General features: G+C 40.8%; 4 protein-coding genes across 6 annotated transcripts in view; 3 read left to right on the top strand and 1 right to left on the bottom strand.

Annotated features, from left to right (window-relative positions):
• The first annotated feature begins 85 nt into the window (after positions 1 to 85).
• LOC130203857 (claudin-10) lies at positions 86 to 2411 on the top strand. Its single transcript, XM_056430299.1, has 5 exons — positions 86 to 317; positions 1409 to 1570; positions 1662 to 1749; positions 1888 to 1995; positions 2084 to 2411. The coding sequence occupies exons 1-5, from the start codon at positions 86 to 88 to the stop codon at positions 2277 to 2279; spliced, it is 786 nt and encodes a 261-aa protein (XP_056286274.1). The 3' UTR covers positions 2280 to 2411.
• Positions 2412 to 7454: 5043 nt separating this feature from the next.
• On the top strand, positions 7455 to 8667 carry LOC130208968 (claudin-10-like). The gene is made up of 5 exons (XM_056438437.1): positions 7455 to 7701; positions 7810 to 7971; positions 8060 to 8141; positions 8274 to 8381; positions 8469 to 8667. The coding sequence occupies exons 1-5, from the start codon at positions 7470 to 7472 to the stop codon at positions 8665 to 8667; spliced, it is 783 nt and encodes a 260-aa protein (XP_056294412.1). The 5' UTR covers positions 7455 to 7469.
• Positions 8668 to 10592: 1925 nt separating this feature from the next.
• On the top strand, positions 10593 to 18865 carry dnajc3a (DnaJ (Hsp40) homolog, subfamily C, member 3a). Its single transcript, XM_056431404.1, has 12 exons — positions 10593 to 10790; positions 11302 to 11412; positions 11526 to 11650; positions 11946 to 12020; positions 13352 to 13504; positions 13623 to 13804; positions 14888 to 15007; positions 15252 to 15357; positions 15447 to 15567; positions 16929 to 17061; positions 17448 to 17596; positions 18316 to 18865. The coding sequence occupies exons 1-12, from the start codon at positions 10709 to 10711 to the stop codon at positions 18468 to 18470; spliced, it is 1512 nt and encodes a 503-aa protein (XP_056287379.1). The 5' UTR covers positions 10593 to 10708; the 3' UTR covers positions 18471 to 18865.
• A 342-nt stretch (positions 18866 to 19207) lies between these two features.
• uggt2 (UDP-glucose glycoprotein glucosyltransferase 2) overlaps positions 19208 to 20851 on the bottom strand; it is a 36648-nt gene continuing 35004 nt past the window's right edge. For all 3 annotated transcript variants that reach the window (XM_056431373.1, XM_056431392.1, XM_056431384.1), the window contains one exon: positions 19208 to 20789. In XM_056431373.1, the coding sequence (XP_056287348.1) occupies positions 20764 to 20789 (26 nt within the window). In that variant the 3' untranslated portion in view covers positions 19208 to 20763. The remainder of the gene's footprint in view (positions 20790 to 20851) is intronic.

Below are 20851 nucleotides of genomic sequence, written 5' to 3'. Positions count from 1 at the left end.
ACAGACATTTAGTTTGTTATGTGCTTTTACCCAACTGTGTGCTAACTGTGTGGATGCGACCTGGTTTAATTGAGCGATTTGTGAAATGCATAAACGTCTGATCCAAGTACTTGGCTTCTTAATGTCATCACTTGGATGGCTGTTTGTGCTGTGCACCATGGCCATGGACTATTGGCGGATCACCCAACTAGGAGGCCAAGGAGGCTCCTTCATCATCAAAGTGGCCTGGTACTGGTCCAACTTATGGAAGGATTGTTTCACCGACTCCACAGCTGTCACCAACTGTAGAGACTTCCCTGTGCTTTGGTCTGTCACCCGTAAGTACACCAGACCTCATAAATTGTGCTTTGAATAGTATCTCTTTCACTTAGACAGGTTGTCAGACCTGTAGTTCAACAGGCAGAGCATGGCACAGGTTTGGTTGTTAATGTTATCTAACTTTAGCTAGATATTGCTACTCTGTGTAAAAAAAATTACTGGGTCAGGTCGCTTACTGAGTCTTCTCAACCTGTGCTATTGTCACCCTACCTTTTCGCATATAACATTATCACATTATTAATGCTTCACATATACTTAATTTAAGGTGCAGAGGTCATCAAGATCAAGTTAATATCTCTTTTTTCAGTTTTGGTGGGAAATTGTATTGTTAATAATATTATGGACATTTTTGAAGGCCAAACTTGTAATACAATCCTAGAAGATGATTGCATTAACATGTATTCTAATAAATGCTGTTCATTAAACAAACTCACAGTAGAGATTCATTTTTCCCCTTAATTGTGAGATTAAGAATACAACTGATAAGTACTGACTTTGACAAAGAACACAAAAGTCAAGGAATTTATGGATCACTTCAATTCACATTTCAAAAGGAAATGTTCTACTTTTATACTCTATAAACTCAATATTAGGGCTTAGATGAAATGTATGTGCATAGTAAGGTTTTACATTCGGAATGAAAAGAAAAGTGTTAAGTCCTGTTCAACGGGGGAGCAAAGCATAGCAACGGATGAGGGCTCTCGGTGACATTTAGTTGAGTGCACACAATACAATTAATAATAGTATGCAAAAGTGCTATCACTGTAACAACTTTATCAGAACGCTGTTGATTCAACTGTCTATAGTCATTTTGGGGAAAGTTTGAATTTATCATCCCTGCTTCAAAAGTTACCATTCGGCTGAATCAGACCCGTGTTAAGAAAAATCTCAGCAGAACTGAGAACTATTATAAGCATGAGCAGTATTTGGTGTAGTTGGGCTTTTCATTGTAAAAGGGTTCACATTAGTGTCTAGTGTATGAAAGGAGTTTTGGTATCCTCCATTTCATACTCTCATTAGCGTGAAAGAAATTCCTAGAACTTCTTCTGTTGAATACTTTGTCTGAACTCCTTCTTTCTGCCTCCCACAGCTTTTGTCCAGGCAGTACGAGGATTGCTAATGTGCGGTTTAACTTTTGGTTTTTTTGCTGTTATATTTTGCTTTATTGGGATGGAGTGCACTTATATTGGTGGAGCTGAGAAAACCAAGGACAAACTGGTTCTTGCCGGAGCAGTGTTTCATATCGCTGGCAGTGAGTACACAACATACACGGGTGTCTCTATAAATGACAGAAATGTTTTGCCCTCATTATTTCTTTATTTCAACAATGCCTCTGCATGCAGGTGTGGCAGATGTTGCTGCCTACTGCTTGTACATCAACAGGGTTGCCAAAACAACCTTTGCTGGCAGTTTAGAGCCAGGAGTCTTACGGTACTTTTTTTGTCTGACTTATTTATCGACAGAACAATATAATCTAAACTTCCACAGTAAAATATTATGCTAAACCTGATGTATTTACAGCATGTATAATTGATCATTACTTTTTGTCTCACATTTAACTCATTCCAGGTATGACCTAGGAACTCCAATATTTCTTGGATTGGTGGGATGTTTTCTCATCCTTTTAGGGGCTTTGTTCTACGGTGTGACCGTCTTCCGGGTAATTGTCCCTGAGAGGTATTGAAATTCATCCATCTTCACCCTTTTTTCTGTGACTGCTCATTGCAGACCACAATGTAAACATTGAATTGTGTTGGTCTTACAGTAGAGTGGTATATGCCTATGGAGGAGGCACATACATGGACCCACACTCCAGAGGCAGAACCCTATACACCGAATACTACAGACCCTCCAGGCAGTATGGAACTTACATGGGCTCAGGACCATCCAGCAGCTCCAGCAACTCAAAGCTGTCTCGGACAATAAATACAAAAATCTCAGAAAGAGATGCATTTGTGTAGTTGCACAAAGCCCTCTTTTCATGTATAGTTTGACTAACAATCAGCATATTGCAAACTGTTAATATAATGAAAAACCCTCTGCCTTCTCTTCAGAGCACCATAGACAATTGCATGTTGTTATTGCTGTTGTTATTTTCATGATCTTGTCAAGTTATTTTGGAAAACAGGTCATACCCTGTATACAATACACTGTCAACTTGTTGTTGTTGTTGTTGCTGTTAACTTTCGTGCTTGTTAAATTTGTTGTGATTAACAAAAGCATGGATTACAATCAATAATGTCACTGTACATATACTGTATATAGTAAAAAAACTGCTAATATGAATGGAAACGAGAGTGCGTTTTTTTTATGAACCTATTTCTTAATAAGCACACTTGTATCTCAACTGTTTAAAATAAATATTAACTATATAAATAAGACCCAAGCTGAATTAAATGGAAATTTCAGCATTACATGCTCTTTTTCAACCACCAGTTTTTATAGTACATTAATACATTTTGACGTGAAAAGCCATACTACACAAACTACAGCCTAAACTATGTGTTCTTCTGAACTATCAGTAGCTGCAGACAAATGATGTATATAATTCCTGGAACCCACATCGCGTTTGGTGAATGTGTTTTTAAAGTTTTTGCAGACATCTTGGTGCAAGGTGCGAAGACGCTTTAAACTAATTGGTTTTATTAGCATGTGTGATTAAAACAGGTTAAAAACTATTTAAACACTGAATGGACATGACTTTGTACTGAATGACACTAATAATTAATTGGTGGATGCCGTTTGCTATTTGTTTTACGGGACATTTTTATGCCTTTTTTAACTTTTTGCTGTTTTTACGTCCGTTATGTGTGCTTCTTGTGTGAAGCTTTTATGCCGCCGTCTTGGCCAGGATTCCCATGAAAAGGGATGTTGAATGTCAGTTGGACTATCTTTTGTAAATAAAGCTTAAAATAAAAAAACAATAGTAATTGCCAGTTGTTTTTCTGGATCGTTCTCCCATGGCTGATCTTCAGTGTCACTGACACCGAAGCACAATGGATCCAAAGGGAGAGATAATAGTTGTATCACTGCATTAGGATGAATGCTCACGAAGCTCAAATAACTCCTTTCCCCCCTAATGCTGTTTTAACCCTTGTGTTGCCTTCGGGTCAATTTGACCCGATTCAATGTTTCACCCTCCTGTCGCCTTCGGGTCAATATGACCCGATTCAATGTTTAACCCTCCTGTTACCTTTATATTTACGAACATATTTTACTCTTGAGGTCAATATGACCCCAGCTATTAAAATCTCCAGAAAATTATTAGAATTAATATTGTTTTCCAAGTTTAAGTGTGAGGTACTTTATGTTTGTTTGTTGACTCCCGAAAGAACACCGACATTAAACATTGAATCGGGTCAAATTGACCCGAAGGCGACAGGAGGGTTACATATTGAATCGGGTCAAAATGACCCGAAGGCAACACAAGGGTTAAAAGGAATGCTTTCGCTAAGCAATTAAATATATCTCTTGTTCTGCCTGTTTTGTCATATACTGTACATGCCTAAAAGGTGCCTAATATTTCTAGACTGAAATAATATCTGCATTATAATTATTATAACTATGAGGATTTTTTTTGTTGATTATTTTTTGGTGCCCCCTCAGGACTTGGTGCCCTACACACAGCGCGTAGTGCGCGTTATGGGAGCGGCGGCGCTGATTGGTTCATTGAAAACTGTAATCAATTATCATAATTATTGCGTCATGTCTTCACCTACTCATACCTATCTTCTTCCTCCATCTGATGTTTTTTGTCCCTTTGTGTGAATGGTGTAGCTGCATCTGTCTTTATTGCAGATCTCTGTGGTACCTAAGAAGCTCAGTGCTACAGCTCCTTCAGCTCTTGGTGCCACTTGGAACTTGCTCGATGTCTCCTCTGATCCAGAGTCTTCAATCCAAAATGTTTTGATCAAAACCTATTTTATGTCTGTCTATCCTGGACGAGGGTTCCCTCCTCTGTTTCTCTTCCTGATGTTTCTTCATTCTCCTTCTCTACAAAGGTGGTTTTTGCTTCCATTTTTTTCTTGCCAGGGCAGAGTTTGTTTTTCTATATAAACTAAACTTTGTAGTGCAACTAAAATAAACCATCTGGCTTAATCGTAACTATTTTTGGAAACTAAAAAGTCCAAACTGCTAAACTGAAAAAGAGATTTACACACTCTTTAATCTATGCAGTCATTTGAGCTTTGGATCTAAAAGACCTTCTTTAGAGCAAGATGTGAATTTTTAGAAACAAAAAGATAAATAGATACTCGGCAATGAAGCATGTGGTGTTTTTAGGAAATGGTTTCCATATTAAAGGCATGCGATAAACCTGTACTTAATTAAATACTATTGTCAAGATCAGTGTATATGTACAGTTCTTGTGACGGCTAGTACTGACTTTTAACTACAATTTATTTGTTTTATTCTGCCTGTTTTGTCTTTTCTGACTCAAAGCTCGGAGTAAACCTTTGGATTTGTGTACTTCACATTCTTCTTGTGTGATCCTTGCAATTGAGTCTTTTGTCTGCTGATCTCAGTCAAATCAGGTCCTTTATAGGCAATTTGTAAAACATGATAAAGTAAGAGTGTGTGTCGTAATGGAATTATTTTATGTTGAAAAATTACTTAGTTGGAAAAAATTTATGCTGGCGGATGAAGATGATGCCCTTGTTTTTTTTGTTGCTCCTCCCCCTTCGGTCAGACAGTCTAAGACCGCCGCTTCTTCTCACAGTCGTGGACATTTCTGATAAGCTCACTTTTAATGTTCCTCAAAATTAAGCGGTGACGAAAATGTGCACGACTACTTGTATTATTCATTCCATTCAATCCGTCTTTCTTGTGATAAAAAGAGCTGCAAGTTGGCATGTTATCAAAGAGTCGACAGCAATACAAAATATGTTATTGACCATTTCCCACCTTTATTGACTGCTGACTCCTCACTTCTCATAAGAAGCCTTGAGGGGTTGCAAGAGATAAGCAGCTGCTTCTGTTGCGAAAGGCATTTCTGGAAATGTTAAACATCCAGACCTTTCAGTCCCCATCTGTGAAGTGTACCGAATAAGAGGGTGGAAGACGCCATAAAGACCAATGGACACAAATGTTTTATCAATCGCAGCCTATCCATTGGACCAACAAAGCTGCATTGTTAACACTCCTCACGAGCCAGGGAACCACCTCATCAATGTTACGTATCAGCAACTCAATTGGACGTCACATAGCAGTGTGGAGGATTCCACTTTGCATACTGATCAGAATGTTTCTCGAGATCTTGGCAAATATTGGTCCCACTTCAGGGTGGTTGCTGGTGTCTTCTACCTTGCTGACTGAGTACTGGGAGATGTATGCTTCTGGGGCAGTCGCCGCCATGGTTACCAACTGTTCTAATCTGTGGAAGATCTGCGTCAATGAGTTTCTGACTGCAAAGACTTTTCCTCGATTGTAGCACAGGAGGGGCAGCACGCTGTTCCCTTATCGCATGCATGTTTATTAACTAATTTATTAACCTTTTTATTGGTTTTGGTCATACATGTTAAATTCATTTTCTGTTTGTTTTTTAGCTAAAGGGTAGCGTTGTAAAAACGTTGAAGAATTGTTGGCGTTTCTCTTTTAGCCCACTTGTCCATGTTTAGACAAGTGCAAATTCATCTTCAGTTTTCCAGTGCCTGTTGTGCCCAAGAAAATTAAAGGTGAAGTTCACTGCTCATCAGGACTAATAGATACCCTAACGCCGACAGCAAGTTTTCAACGAACAATTCATTTGCCTCCAAATGTGTAAATGTTTAGCCTTTGTTCTCAGAGCTTGAAAGCTATAATGGAGATTTACTACAAGCCTCAGGCGTTTTTTCCCACGGATGACTAGTTTCAGGGCTTAACTTCCAAGGTAATATTTGACACAAGTTTCATGCAAAAACAGTCCCGACAATGTCTATTCTGCTCTTGCTTCTTTAAGTTAGCTTAGCAGATAGCTAACATCAGATCCATAAAATGGAGACCTAGGAATCCACACACATATACATAAACACAACTATGATTGGCACAAAGCCATCATGCCAGAAGTTACCCCTATCCATCAACATGAGTCTCCTGACTACTAAGTCTAAGCTAACCCTAACATGACGAAATGCTAATTGCGATTAGATAGACGTTAATTAGCATCTATTACTACAGCACAACATTATACTATAAAAGTAATTACACAGATAGCAGATATTTACATGTTACATACATAGATACTCACAGACTTAGCTCTTCGAAGGCTATCAAGCACTAAAGGGGAAACATAGCTGCAGAATGTGCTTTCAGTAGAATCATGAAACAGGAACTAACTACGGAAAGAGAGGAGGGATAAATCTAAGAACAAAAAGGCAATTGCATTTAACACCACTTGGCGTCTCTAATGAAACACATGACAATGTGGGGCAGAACACTATCAGAAGTGTCTGAAAACAAAGCAAAACAAGCAAACAAACAAAAAGAAAAAACACAACTGTTAATGCTGCCTCTCCTGTGCTGGTAAAAAAAAAAATAGGCCACCCCAGTGCATGCTGGTCCTTTGCCTGCCCACTCCTAGATATACTAACAGGTGCCCATAGTCAGTGTTACCCAATTAGTGAACAATGAATGTACGAAATATATTTAAACAACAATAAATTAAACTAAACTAAAACTATCATAAGACAAAGGTATTCTAACATATCAAAATATCTAACCTAAATAAGCAATGATTAAACAATATTACTTTTCAATAAAATAACTAAATATTAGTCAAATAAAGAGCTCCAACAATAATCAATGTGTAACAAAATAGTGTCATCATTTATAACTTGCTTCATATCGATTCAAGGATGGATTGAATCAAAATGTTCATGTCTTCATTGCCTTGTTTGCATTTTTAGACTTTAACACATCGTCTGTAGTAAGAGCTTAATGGTAAATAGGATTGCACCCATGCTGTTCGGCTCATGTGTATTATACCAACAAAAAACACATCATCAAAGTGGCCATCACAAAACAGTGGAAACACAGGTCAATACAAAACATGTGATGATGTACACAAACCAAGAGTGGCCTATAGTGTGTATGTTTCCTGCGGGGCTCCACTGTTTGCGATCAGAAGCTGTTGAATTGTACCTTTCTCTGCATAGAGGCTCAACTTTAAGTCAAGCATGAGTTACAGGACTGTGGTGATGTACATGGAGATTGGCTGCTTTGTAGTCTGTGTAACAGGATGGATCATGGTTTGCTCCACAATGCCCACAGAGATCTGGACATGGTCTGAGGTCGACAGCATCGTGTTGACCACCTCAAACTACTTCTCCAACCTGTGGAAGGATTGTATATCTGATTCAACTGGAGTATCTGACTGCAAGGGAATTCCATCAATGCTGGCTCTGCATTGTAAGTAAAGCACAAGGCATGATGATGAGTAGAAACCAGATCCGTAGTCTTTTTTTACTGCACATTGTAATGGATGCTACATATTATTACTTTGCTATTCTTGGACAGGGGACATTCACATGTGCCGGGCTCTGATCATCATCTCTATTATCCTGGCTTTCTTTGGATCAATTCTAGTCTTAGTGGGAATGAAGTGCACTAAGGTTGGTGGATCAGAGATTGTTAATGCAAGAGTAACCTTTGCTGGGGGCATGAACTACCTTATTGGAGGTGAGACATTGTAGACTTATTTTAAATAAGTCACATAGCAATACACTATTAGATTATTCTTGACATCATTATGTTCTTATTGTTTTAGGGATGTGTTCTATGGTTGCTTTCTCCTATTATGGAAACAAAATTAGAGCAGAATTCCAGGACCCTAACTACAAACCTCAAAAGTATGTACAAATATCAAGTGACATTGATAAAACATACTACAAACTACCATTATATCATGCATCAACATTTACCAGATGACTCTATCAAGGGAGAATTGTACATTTATATATTATTCTTGTATCTATTGCCAGATTTGAAATAGGCGTTGGTGTCTTTATCGGCTGGGGAGGCTCCACCTTACTTGTTGTTGGAGGCCTTATTTTCAGTATCTTTTCAGGGAGGGAAGGATGCCACTCAAGGTAAAATTACACCACTGTCACTGATATTTTCATTCCAGAATTTCTACAGTAAAATAACCACCCATGTCATGAATCCTAACCTCACAGCTCAAAAAGATACCCCGACTACCAGTTGCCTGATGCCTACACAGTTGTTTCGGCAAAAAAAAGCATTTCTTCAGCTCGCACAGTGACTAGTGGGAGCAGAAAATCCGGGACCAGCAGTGGCAGCAGAGGCAGCAGAGGCAGCAGCGTCTCTGGAATCACCGCGACGACCAAGACGACAGCTACAAATGCATACGTGTGACCTCTTTTCAATAGTCTGTGTTTCTGTCCTATTGTAAAATGTATGTGTGGCTATATTTTCATGATCATTATAAAGTTCATTTATCTTACACCTAAAATTACTAGATAATTGGTAGAGTAGGATGTTTCTGCAATAACTCATGATCTGTTTATATATGTGCTGGGTTATACTTCAGTTATATAGTCTATATAGCAGTTAAGGTTAGCTGCACCACGACTAACTAACTAAAATATTATAATACTGGTTAATGCATCAATAATAATGATTCTGTACATAATAATTGTGCATGGTACCATTTTCATAAGGAGTCATTTTACATTTGATATTTCCATGCTTCTGTACTTTCACGTAAAAGGCCTGTGTGTATGATCTGGCGACATCTAGCGGTGTGGATGGAGATTGTGACACAACTTCAACTTTTCCCTCGTGCCAAGTATTTAGGAGAACTACGCCACAGTCAATGCACAAAAACAGATGGCCTTCTCTAGAGCCGGTGTTTTTTTGTTCTGACTACTGCAGAAACATAGTGGTGCCTCACTCGGTGAAGAGGCCTGTACATATTAATAATGGCTCATTCTAAGGTAAAAAAAACACAATGTTATTTTCAGGTACACATAAGGGAAAACATCATAATATCATATTTCATTCCTGCAAATAGATCACTCTACATGCTACGCTCCGGCCTTTTAAGTCAAATGTTAAATATAGGTCTTTTAATTATAATATGTATGTTAATGAGTGTGTTAATTTCGTGTGTTAATTGTGCATGGTACCATTTTCATAAGGAGTCATTTTACATTTGATATTTCGTAAAAGGCCTGTGTGTATGATCTGGCGACATCTAGCGGTGTGGATGGAGATTGTGACACAACTTCAACTTTTCCCTCGTGCCAAGTATTTAGGAGAACTACGCCACAGTCAATGCACAAAAACAGATGGCCTTCTCTAGAGCCGGTGTTTTTTTGTTCTGACTACTGCAGAAACATAGTGGTGCCTCACTCGGTGAAGAGGCCTGTACATATTAATAATGGCTCATTCTAAGGTAAAAAAAACACAATGTTATTTTCAGGTACACATAAGGGAAAACATCATAATATCATATTTCATTCCTGCAAATAGATCACTCTACATGCTACGCTCCGGCCTTTTAAGTCAAATGTTAAATATAGGTCTTTTAATTATAATATGTATGTTAATGAGTGTGTTAATTTCGTGATATGACGACATTTACTTTGTTTTTTTTCACATTGATTATGGTTATATCTAGACCCTGGTCCTGCCCGACACCTACTGCTATTATCAGTATTATTAGTTACATTGCTAGTATTGTCAATTCTATTACTGCTTTTATTATCATTATTCTACAACATGCACTGTTGGTGAAACATTTCCATTATGCCCACTACTCTCATTATATGAATACTAGTTTTGATAAACAAGTTACAATTAACTGTGTGTTCATTGTATAACTACTGGCCTCCACTTCAAAACAATGTGAGCATGATGATAGAGAGATGTGCCTAGTGTCCATGACTGGAGATAAGTCAACCTATAATTTAATGAACTTAATTTAAGGTTGTCCATGCCCTAGACACCCTGCGCTCATTATGACCCCATGGACCAACATATTGGGGTAGGTGGTTGCGTTGTGGGGTCCAGCACTTTATTCCCCACAAAGCTGTTGGAACCCACGACGTGGTTCTCCAAGATGTAGAAAAACCACACACACGCACGCACACACACACACACGCACACACACGCACACACACACACGCGCGCACGGTAAAGACAAGCCTTGTGCTGCCGTGGCTGCTCTCTGTTGAACCAACAGAAGTGGGCGGGGTTTTCCTAACAATCCAGCCAATCACAGTCACACACGACCGGCCGTACTCTGGTCTGCTTTGACTGGGAAAAGAGAAGCAACGATGAATTAAAGATCGTGCAACACATGGGACTGTTGAGAATTAAGCCAAACACTAGTAAAGAAGAGCATCGGGTGCGTGAGACGACGAGAGCGGACCTGTCGGATGCAAGTTGAACCATGGTTTCCATCGACCATGTGGCTCACAAGTTACTGACTTACATCCCTTATGTTCTTGTTTTGATTGACATGAGGTATGAAGGTAAGAAGCGGACGATACTACTCTTGTTAGTGCGCGTAGCTCATAGGCGTCACCGGTAACTATCATATGACCTCGACCCGGCTCGGACCAGCTGCGTGTGGTTGTAGTCAATGCATCGGTTAGCTGGTGAAGTTGATGACAGTCGGCTAACGTTAAACTGGCTAAACACTTGAGTTAACCTATATCAATAGCTGTAGTTAAAGCAACGACAACCAGTTAGTTCAGGCTCCACGTGCACTCAGCTGCCACTTTGGTAACGTAACGTTAGCCTCGCGTTAGCTTCAGCAACGTAACTTTAGTGGTCAATGTTTCGTTGGCGTGACAGCATGACAGCTAGCGTTAGCTACCCGACATGCCGAAGTATTCTCTCTTATTGTTACCGAGATGATTCGCGCCACGTCGTGCCTCCTGTCATTGCGGCAATAGTTAGTTTTCGGGAACGCAACAAGAGTGGAGCAACTAGTCGGTGGTATTGTTCACTTTGTTAACGTTGTTTTGTTTATCTTTCTAGGAGTGAAATGTGGGAAGGATGGGAGTGTCGACAGTCACATGGAGATGGGGAAGAAACTGCTCGCTGCTGGCCAGCTGGCTGATGCTCTCTCTCATTTCCATGCCGCTGTGGGTAAGTGCTGCATTCCGAGTTAAAACCACAAAAAAAATTTACGGTTTCCTTAGTTTTTACTCAAAGTGAATAGCAAAAGTTGTGTAGTCATATTTACTTTGCCCTTCTGTCAGATGGAGATCCCAAGAACTACATGGCCCATTACAGGAGAGCTACCGTGTTTCTGGCAATGGGGAAGTCAAAGTCTGCACTGCCTGATTTAAGCCGAGTTATTGAACTCAAACCTGACTTCACATCTGTGAGTTTTTTCATTTTTTCATCAGTTGGTCTGAATGTTTTTTCTTCTTCACATAATTTGTTGCACACGGTTTTATGTCAAACTGCAGGCGTGTATAATTATGTGAGAATAGCGCCTCAGCAAATAATTTGAATAAACTGGTTTATTCATATACAATAGATGTGCGAATGTTTGCATCAGCCCCAGGCACAGCTGTTCTGAAAACTGGTCAGTTATGTCAGCTGTGTTGACGTGCTATGTCAACAGAATATTTGTAAACGTGTGCAAAATAAGTCTTGTCTGCCTCTCTTAACAGGCACGCCTTCAGAGAGCAAATCTCCTTCTGAAGCAGGGGGAACTAGATGAAGCACAGAGTGACTTTAAGAAAGTGGTAAGTTTTGGAATATCTGGTTTAAACTCCACAGCAACCACAATAAGAAGTGATGACTGTTAGATACGCAGAGATCACCAGGAGGTGTCAGTGTTGGTCTGTAGGCTGGTGTTACAGTGACTCTAATCTCATGTTTGTTTGTTTTCAGAATGATTCAATATAGGGGCAACACTTTTATTCATTCATTTGTTATTTACAGCTTTATTGTTGTGAAGGATATTTATTTTTCTATGCGGAGTGCACCCTTAATTTGTATTTATTTCACGATACTATACATTTACTTTGAGGTTGACAACATGAGAGTTTTGTTTTTAATGAGATGAATGGACTCGACAAAAGGCTTTGCAACTCAGTAAAAAAAGGAAGTTTAAAAACGCAGACAGATACTCATTGCCACATGAGTGACCATAGAGCACAGGGATACCCTGGATCCATAAGCCATCATGAAATATGTAGATAATAATTACGTTGGCAGTGAACTCTTATTTGGGCCTTACGGGATCATTTTAAGGTGCTCGTTTAAGATTGGAGCTTGCAAATGCATTTTCCATTTTGAATTACTTTTTTTACGTTGAGGTTTCACAACACTTCCAGAAGACCTAGATGCTCGTGTTATATCTGCGGTTTAAGCTGTTCAATTCTCAGGGAAGGTAATCCCGCAGGAAAAAATAAAGTTCCTCTTTCCTATATTGGTATTGCATGTGAACGTCCATGTCACTTTGTGCCACGGTCATACATGGTGGGCCTGCAGCCTCATAAACCTGAAAACAGTCAGCATTTGTTTTGGCTTCATTATATGCAAGTCTATTCCTGTTTGATAGGCTTCTTTTTTAAATATGGGAAATTGAACAGTCACTTTCTGGCAGTGTATGGAATTGAGAGTATATAATTGCAATCAAGTGTGTGTGACTTCCTCAAGAGGCCAAAGGGTCACATTCCCAGCAGAGGCCAACAGACATCTGAGCTTGGACCGTTTTACAAGGGGCATCATTTTGCGGGTATAAAGTTGAAGGATCTGTCCAGAGGTGCGTGCTGTCCTGCTGCTTCAGCAGTACACAACGCTGGCCCCGCTTAATGCATCACATTTATGCATTACGCCTTTTCCCGAAGCTGAGCTTGCAGGAAGCTGGGATCTTGCTCTTGTGAATATGATGACCTCTATGATGAGGATGATTATAATGTAATGGGTTTAGAGAATGTTAAGCGTTGCTCTAAAGAAATCTAGGAGCTCCTGTTGGAATGGATAGAATAGAATTCTCTTTAGTCTTAATGGTTTTTTTCTTTAATCATGACTATGACAATGCAGTCTAATGTGTTACCTGATGTTCCAGCTGAAATCCAACCCCAGCGACAAAGAGGAGAGAGAAGCCCAGAGTCAGCTGACACAGGCGGATGAAATTCAGCGACTAGTGGCTCAGGCACGCAGCAGCTTCAACAGCAAGGACTACGTGACAGCTGCTGCCCAGCTTGACACTATCATCGAGGTAAGAAATCTACCTGCTCAGCGTTGCCCCATTTTCTTGCAAGCATGACATTGTCCATGTTAATCACCGCACAGTTGACGGAGCACTTGTATACCTAAATATTTTCTGCCTGTTACAGACTTGCGTTTGGGATGCTGCTTCTCGTGAGATGCGAGCGGAGTGTTTTATTCTCATGGGAGAGATGGGGAAAGCCATCAATGACCTCAAAGCTGCATCCAAGTTGAAGAATGACAATACCCAGGCTTTCTACAAACTCAGCTCCATCTACTATCATCTTGGAGACCATGAGATGTCCCTCAAGTAAGACTCATTTGCAGGCTGCTTTCTTAAAGGCTCCCACACGGTGTCACTCTCTGACATCGTGCCAAGAATCAGCGTTTAATAGTCACCAGGGGATAACTTGATTTCTACGGTGTTCTTCAGATTAAACATGGCACAGTCATATCGCTCATAGATTACATCAAAATAATATGTGAACATTGACATTTGTTCTTCCAAAGGCATTTTTTTTTTTGTTGTAGTCCATTGATTAATGTTCTGATTTAAATCAGTTGGGTGCAGTTTAGGATAGAAGTAATATTCATGAATACATATTTCTAGCATTAGTTTTTATGTGTGAGGACCAGGGAAAAGTAAAATCTTACGATGTAATGCAATAGATCTGCAGCGAATGGTTAATACAGTTTTGTTTATTGTTGAAACCATTTTCTCTAAACTTTATGGTTTATTTTCTTTCATAATGACACTTCAAAGTATTTATATCTTCCAGTCATCACTCAGTATGGGCAGTGAACTACATGCACAAACACTCTCTTGCCATTTTGCACCTAAGTTTATTCTCATTGCCCTGAAAAGTTAGATTTTTAATAACTATAATGCTTATTGGTATTCAGCCCATCATTTGTTGCCTCTGTAACAAAGAAAATCATTCCCATGGTCAAAACACTGCATAAGGCAAGTTTAATTGTTAAATATTTATTTCAGCACATTTGTGCTTTTGCGCTACTGAAACAGCCACGCTTATAGATATGATGTGTATCCTTGTTTAGTTTGTATGTTCTTGTTTTTAGCTGTGTTTCTATTTCTCTGTGTACAATGAGAGTCAAATAACCCGATAAAATCCTGCTATGTGAACTCATTCCTGGCCTCTAAAGCTGATTCTGATTGAGGCGCAATTATCATTAATTCAGCAACCCTTACTTATACTCATAGACATACAACAGGATTTTTCTTTTAATAAGAAAGTAAAGCTTGGTGAAAACAGTTCAAATCTGTTTTGTTATTTAAAAGTGTTCTTGTGTTTTTAAAATAAAAGTAGTATAGCAGGAACATCATGTGTAACACTGTCCTGTTCTGACCTTCCACCTCCTCTATGATCTGCAGTGAGGTGCGTGAGTGCCTGAAGCTCGATCCTGATCACAAACAGTGTTACAGCCATTACAAGCAGGTCAAGAAGCTCAACAAACAGATCCGGTCTGCAGAGGAACTCATCGAAGAGCAGAGGTGTGTGTGTGTGTGTGTGTGTGTTCAGGCTATTGCATCAGCTCCATAATGACACCGTTCTCTCCTTTTTTAAGAACTCTGACTTTTTGATCTCATGAACTGACACGCAAAAGTCATCTTAATTCGAATGGATCTCACTTGACATGCATAAGTTATCGTACTCGCAAAGCAAATAAGTGTGTGTCGGTGTCGCTATTGGCGGTGTTGCAGCGTTGTTCAAACACCCGCCTGCTTTCTGCTCCAGGTATGAAGACGCAGTGAGCAAATATGAGACTGTGATGAAGACCGAGCCCAACGTGCACCACTTCTCTCTCCTCGCCAAGGAGCGCATGTGCCATGCTTTAGCTCAGGTAAGAGCCCCGACTGCCACCGCGGGATGGAGTAACTCAGTCTGTGACCGACAATACATCTGACCTCCTCCTGTGTGTGTGCTGGACAGAGCCAGCAGGCTAGCAGAGCTTTGTCCGTCTGTGGAGAAGTCCTCCAGTTTGATCCGGAGAACGTCAACGTGCTGAAGGACCGGGCGGAGGCCTATCTCCTCGATGAACAGTATGAGGAAGGTGAGCCGGTCGGATGCAGCTGGATGTCGTTAAGATGCGTTTATTTTTCAATTTAATGAGGCGAGTCTGTTAAATGTCCACACTCTGAACCTGGATCACACTCGATGCTTTTGTTGTCATCATCCAAACTCTATTGCACTGTGCGCTGGTGTCATGGCAGGAGTCTAACACAGGGGGTCCTTGGAGCATAAACGAAAATACACAGTGACATTTTAGATATAGTATAACATTTAGTCAAGTGTTGGATGCTTACGTCCACTTAAACTTTGCCTCATTTAACACAATGTTTCTCTTTATCACCAAATCTACTTTGGATTTCAATAAGAACAAAATGGAACGATATAGCAGTGGCCACTTCTAATTTTGCTAAACCATATAACCACTATATTAAAAGCATAAAGACAAATGGCATTTGTTAGAACATTTATTCAATACAGGTACAGTTGTAATTAGTTTTGGAGCACAGTGTGTCAGAAGTAGAACCACTGCTGGCTACAAGGATGCAACATTTTTTGTTAATCAAGCCTAAAGACATTTTTCAGTGGCAATGCCAACACACACACACACACACACACACCATCGCCATAAAGCCTTCCCTAGCAGAGGGAATTGGGCTGAAATATCGATCTTCCATAGTCATTCCAGTGATGACAGATGGTGACTTACTCAGGAATAGTTTTGGTCCCGGCCGTCATTCAACCCGTCTCCTGATGTTCTGCCTCCACCGTGTCGGCAGCCTGAGTCACTGAGGGACCGTCAGGCTTTCAGAGAAAGAAGTCATGTATAGGATTGATATTGATGGACTCAATGTTGTGGACACAAAGTGACGCTGGTGGAGGACTCCAAGCAGGCCGCTGGCTATCTTCACGATGTTGTTAAAGTGAAACTGCGGAGGAAAGAACATCCGCGGGCATCAAGAACGCCACTTTGCCACTGCGGCGCTTCGCTTGGTGACAGCATCGACAGCGAGGCCCTCGTGCTCACTGGTCTGATGGTGAAATGTTTGTCAAATAAATAGTTCTCTCCGGTGTTGAGCTCTCCGGTGAGTCATCAGAGGGTTGGAGTGCTCCGCCAAAGTTCCACAAAATATGGATGATAAAAAAAAGCTATATTGGTGTATATACTGACGATTTCTGAAAAGATAACGCAATCGTCAGCTGATGCCTGGACGTTCTCGTGTATCTTGATTGGTTGTCCACGTGGCGGCTCAGACACATGGCGTGACCCTGTGCCTTGCTCAAAGACACTTGAGCCGGGTGGATGCTTTCCCCTACGTGACCGTAGGGCCTGTATTTCCCTGCTAAACTTCACCTCCGCTGCTGTAAGTGATGCTGATGCTGTCCTGTTGTTCTCCTCTCCAGCTGTTCACGACTACGAGGCTGCGGAAAAGCTCAGTGAGAACGACCATCGGATAAAAGAAGGCCTGGAGAGAGCTCAGCGACTCCTCAAACAGTCTCAGAAGAGGGATTATTATAAGATCCTGGGAGTGAAGAGGTGGGCGCTGATCACTGGAGTTGTGGATGTTTATTTACTTCACTTATGGAGACGTATCACAGACGGGGAATGTTACTGAGGAGACGTTTTAATTTTACAGTTGAGTTGCTTTACAAGACGGCATTAGAAAGCTATTTGTTTTTGTTTAACAAGCACTGCTCTACAAAACACATGTCCCCCCCCCCCCCCCCCTTTGAACAAATTGTGTTTTAAAAGCACCATCGACGATTCCAGATGAATTACATGTTAAGGCCATGAATGCACTTGTATTGAATCGTGATGATTTCCGACACGGCGGCCTACGCGGTACCCTTGACCGCTTGTGGTGAAAAGAAGATATTTTATCTTGAGGCAAGTGCTGCTAACGCTTTCCCCTTTTGTCACAGAACGGCCCAGAAAAAAGAGATTATCAAAGCCTACAGGAAACTGGCTCTCCAGTGGCATCCGGACAACTTCATGGATCCAGTGGAAAAGAAGAAGGCCGAGAACAAGTTTATAGACATCGCTCGGGCTAAAGAAGTGCTCACTGACCCAGGTAAAGGCCAGGCGTGTGACCGGCTCCCGACTTTAAGGATGGACCGTTGTCACGATGCAACCCTGTGTTGCGTCATGACAACGGCATCTTGACAATAAAGGTTTGACATCCGGGAAACGGGAGTCCGCCTCCTCTCGATCCACTGCGGACGTCAAGTGCAGCTTATGCCGGGTTTCTGTAAAGAAGTACGCGCAGCAGTCCCCGACCTCCGGTCGCCGGGTTGGCGGGAAGTCCCTGGACCCGACATTAGCCGGGAGCAGATTGGGTATCGAATAGCCGGAGGTCGGGTTGGCTTCCAGTTTGTCTCTTCTCCCTGTCCTCCTGCAACAGTCGACTCCACTTCAGTTTGACACCTTCAGGGGTTTTGCCTGGCATCATTTTTATTTCATCAATCTTACAATCTTCAATCTTACAGAACCAAATTGGAGTAATGTCAGTGAAATAAAGTAAAACCGTATATAGGCACTTTTAATTATACAGTGTCTTTTTAAACATTTAGTTTTTTTCTTTTTCTTAAACTGAATCATCCACAAACCACCTATAACCTAATGGCTCAAGATCACTTTGATTGTATACCATTTTCTCAACGAAGAAAAACTAATAAAATTCTGGAGGGATTGATTTCCTATCAAAAAGATATATATATAAAAAATTTTTTACAACACATTACTTTGTGTCATAAGTTGTTTTGTACTGACATGTTCTATTTTTCTCTTTAGAGATGAGAACCAAGTTCGACCAGGGGGAGGATCCCATGGATCCGGAGAGCCAGCAGGGTCAGCATCATCATCATCATCATCAACAACAACAACAACAACAGGGATTCAATCCATTTGGCTCTGGACCCTTCAACTTCAAGTTTAACTTCAACTGAGGACGTTCATATCCAGCATAGCTGGAGCACATTGTGTATTTCCCTCCCTATTAAAAGGGAGATCGACGGCATGAGGAATGTCACACGTCTCAACGAGGTGGAACTAATCGTGACTTTAATTCAGTGACCTTAATTAAATATCTATCTTTTGTTGTAGAATAATACAACTTTGAATTCCGTTTGGGGAAGGCCTGTTGCTATGCTAACACATATCTGCCATGTGTGGAGCAGCTTTTATCCGTCACGTGCAAAGTGGTTGATTCTGACACGTGCATCCATTTTCCAAGTATTGTACAATTAATAATCCATTCATAAGATTCAACTTTTACATAGGTGCAGTACTATTTTTATATGAATGGAGTTTATCGAAATGTAAATAAAGACCTATTTATATACCTTTTTATTGAATTGATGGGAAGGTTGATGGTGACTTTGCTAGTTTGAGAAATGGCCTTAAACCCTATTTCTCCACCAGTACATCTAATGGTGCATGGCGAGGAACCAATTCCCTCATTGGAGACCTCCCAGCATGACTCACATCCACTGACCACACGCGTGGACAACGGGATTCACCGAATGGCTAAAAACTGTTAGGTGGCAAATATTTATTGTCCTCCCACCTGACAGTAATTGAAACATTTCTATTGGACACAGCACAGAGTTGAAGATGGCGTCCTGAGAGCAGCACCCTTGACTTGTTTACTTAAGATGGAGAACAAATAATTCCAGCCAGCCTCTGAGCAGCAGCACCATTTATTCCTGAGACAAAAACACTGGTTCATTGTGGAATTAGAATAATGAAAAATAAGTAATACAGTAAAGCTGAATGTACACTGAACAAGTTCAAACCCTGTTCATGCTATCCATAAACCTTAAGTGGGCACATGAGGATTGTTTGATCCATTTAGGAATAACTAAGTCTTGCCTGGTTTTCTCAGTCATCTCATATAAATGTTGCGTGACATAACTTTGTCGGGACAAGATAATTTGGCGGAGAGCAGTCGGACATCTCCCACATCAGACGGGTCAAAGGATCGTGATCCTTGTACAACATTGTTTGGGATTCCACGTGGAGAGCAAGAGGCCGCGGAGATAAACCTTTATGACACCTGCACTTCATTTTTCTTGGGACTATTTCTACCACAGCCTTGCATTCAAATAGTAAAACTTTGCATCAATTACATTTGACGGGGCTGCCTGAGATGTGGAGATGCTTTGGAGTCGCAGCTGGAGACTCCCAAACTCTTCTTGCTGAGCCATAAACCATACTGACAAATATATCAAAACAAGTGTATCACTGTTCAGATCCACTGGTAACGCGTGTGCACCACTGGCCACATCGATGAAGGGCGATCACAGATTTCAACTTTGTATGACGAGTTTAACTCCATGATTCATAATAAAGGAGCGGCGATGTGCTGTCGAGACGCTCAATAAGTTTAACTCAAATGATCCGCATTGCGTTTTCAGGACATTAGCATTATGGGTTTGATGGCGATGAAAATAAATACAGCCCTGATATAAAAGGTACCGTTAAGGCCCATGAAAGCCATCTTTTGATGTAAGCATTTGATCCCATTTGTATAGAATACATCTTTCAAAAGAAGACTCAACTAAAAAAATAAACCTTCTCAAGACTATCTTTCCTTTAGAGAAAATAAAAAACTACAATAATAATCACACAGTGCCCAAGGTCAAATGTCACAACTTTGCTGCCCGTTATGAAATTAAATTTTTCGTTTGGGCATTTTAGTCAACTTCAAATTAAGAATACCTAAAAGCAGCATCTTTCAGAACGTTTTCTATAACAAAAATTAAACTTTGAGATTAGATTCTCAGAGATGTGCCTTCACTATTTGATCATTTGCAAACATCATCAGTGCAATAAACCATGTCTTTTTAAACAAACCTAATCAGAGTGCTGTGACTGACCACACCCCAACATTTCCTCTCACTTCATTCTCCGGTACCCACAAACTAACCGAGCCCCTTGGGGTGCTGGTAGCACCCACACGTTCACAGTTGGCAGTTAACACTTGCATCATGTGTTCCTCTTGTTCGACGTATTGACTGCAGAAGCAGATTCGGCATCTCTGGAAATATCACGTCCCTCTCCGGCGGGGGATGCGATGCTGCACGGCGATGTTGGGATGGATCCGTCTGTCTCCAAGCTTCACAGGAGGCCTGCTTGCAAAAGGTGCTGCCTCCTACCTCCTACCTCCTTCCTCCTCCTCAGAACGATGCTGCCTCCTGCCTCCTACCTCCTTCCTCCTCACAACGATGCTGCCAGGCACTAAAGTTCATCACGTCTGTCGTCTCCTGTGCAGAGAGGTGGAGGTTGGAAAGAAAAGATGAAGGCGAGCGAAGTAGTGAAAGGGATA

The sequence above is a fragment of the Pseudoliparis swirei genome, chromosome 2, assembly GCF_029220125.1.
Source record: "Pseudoliparis swirei isolate HS2019 ecotype Mariana Trench chromosome 2, NWPU_hadal_v1, whole genome shotgun sequence".
In the NCBI taxonomy this organism is placed as follows: Eukaryota; Metazoa; Chordata; class Actinopteri; order Perciformes; family Liparidae; genus Pseudoliparis; species Pseudoliparis swirei.
This window is presented reverse-complemented; position numbering and strand designations above follow the sequence as displayed.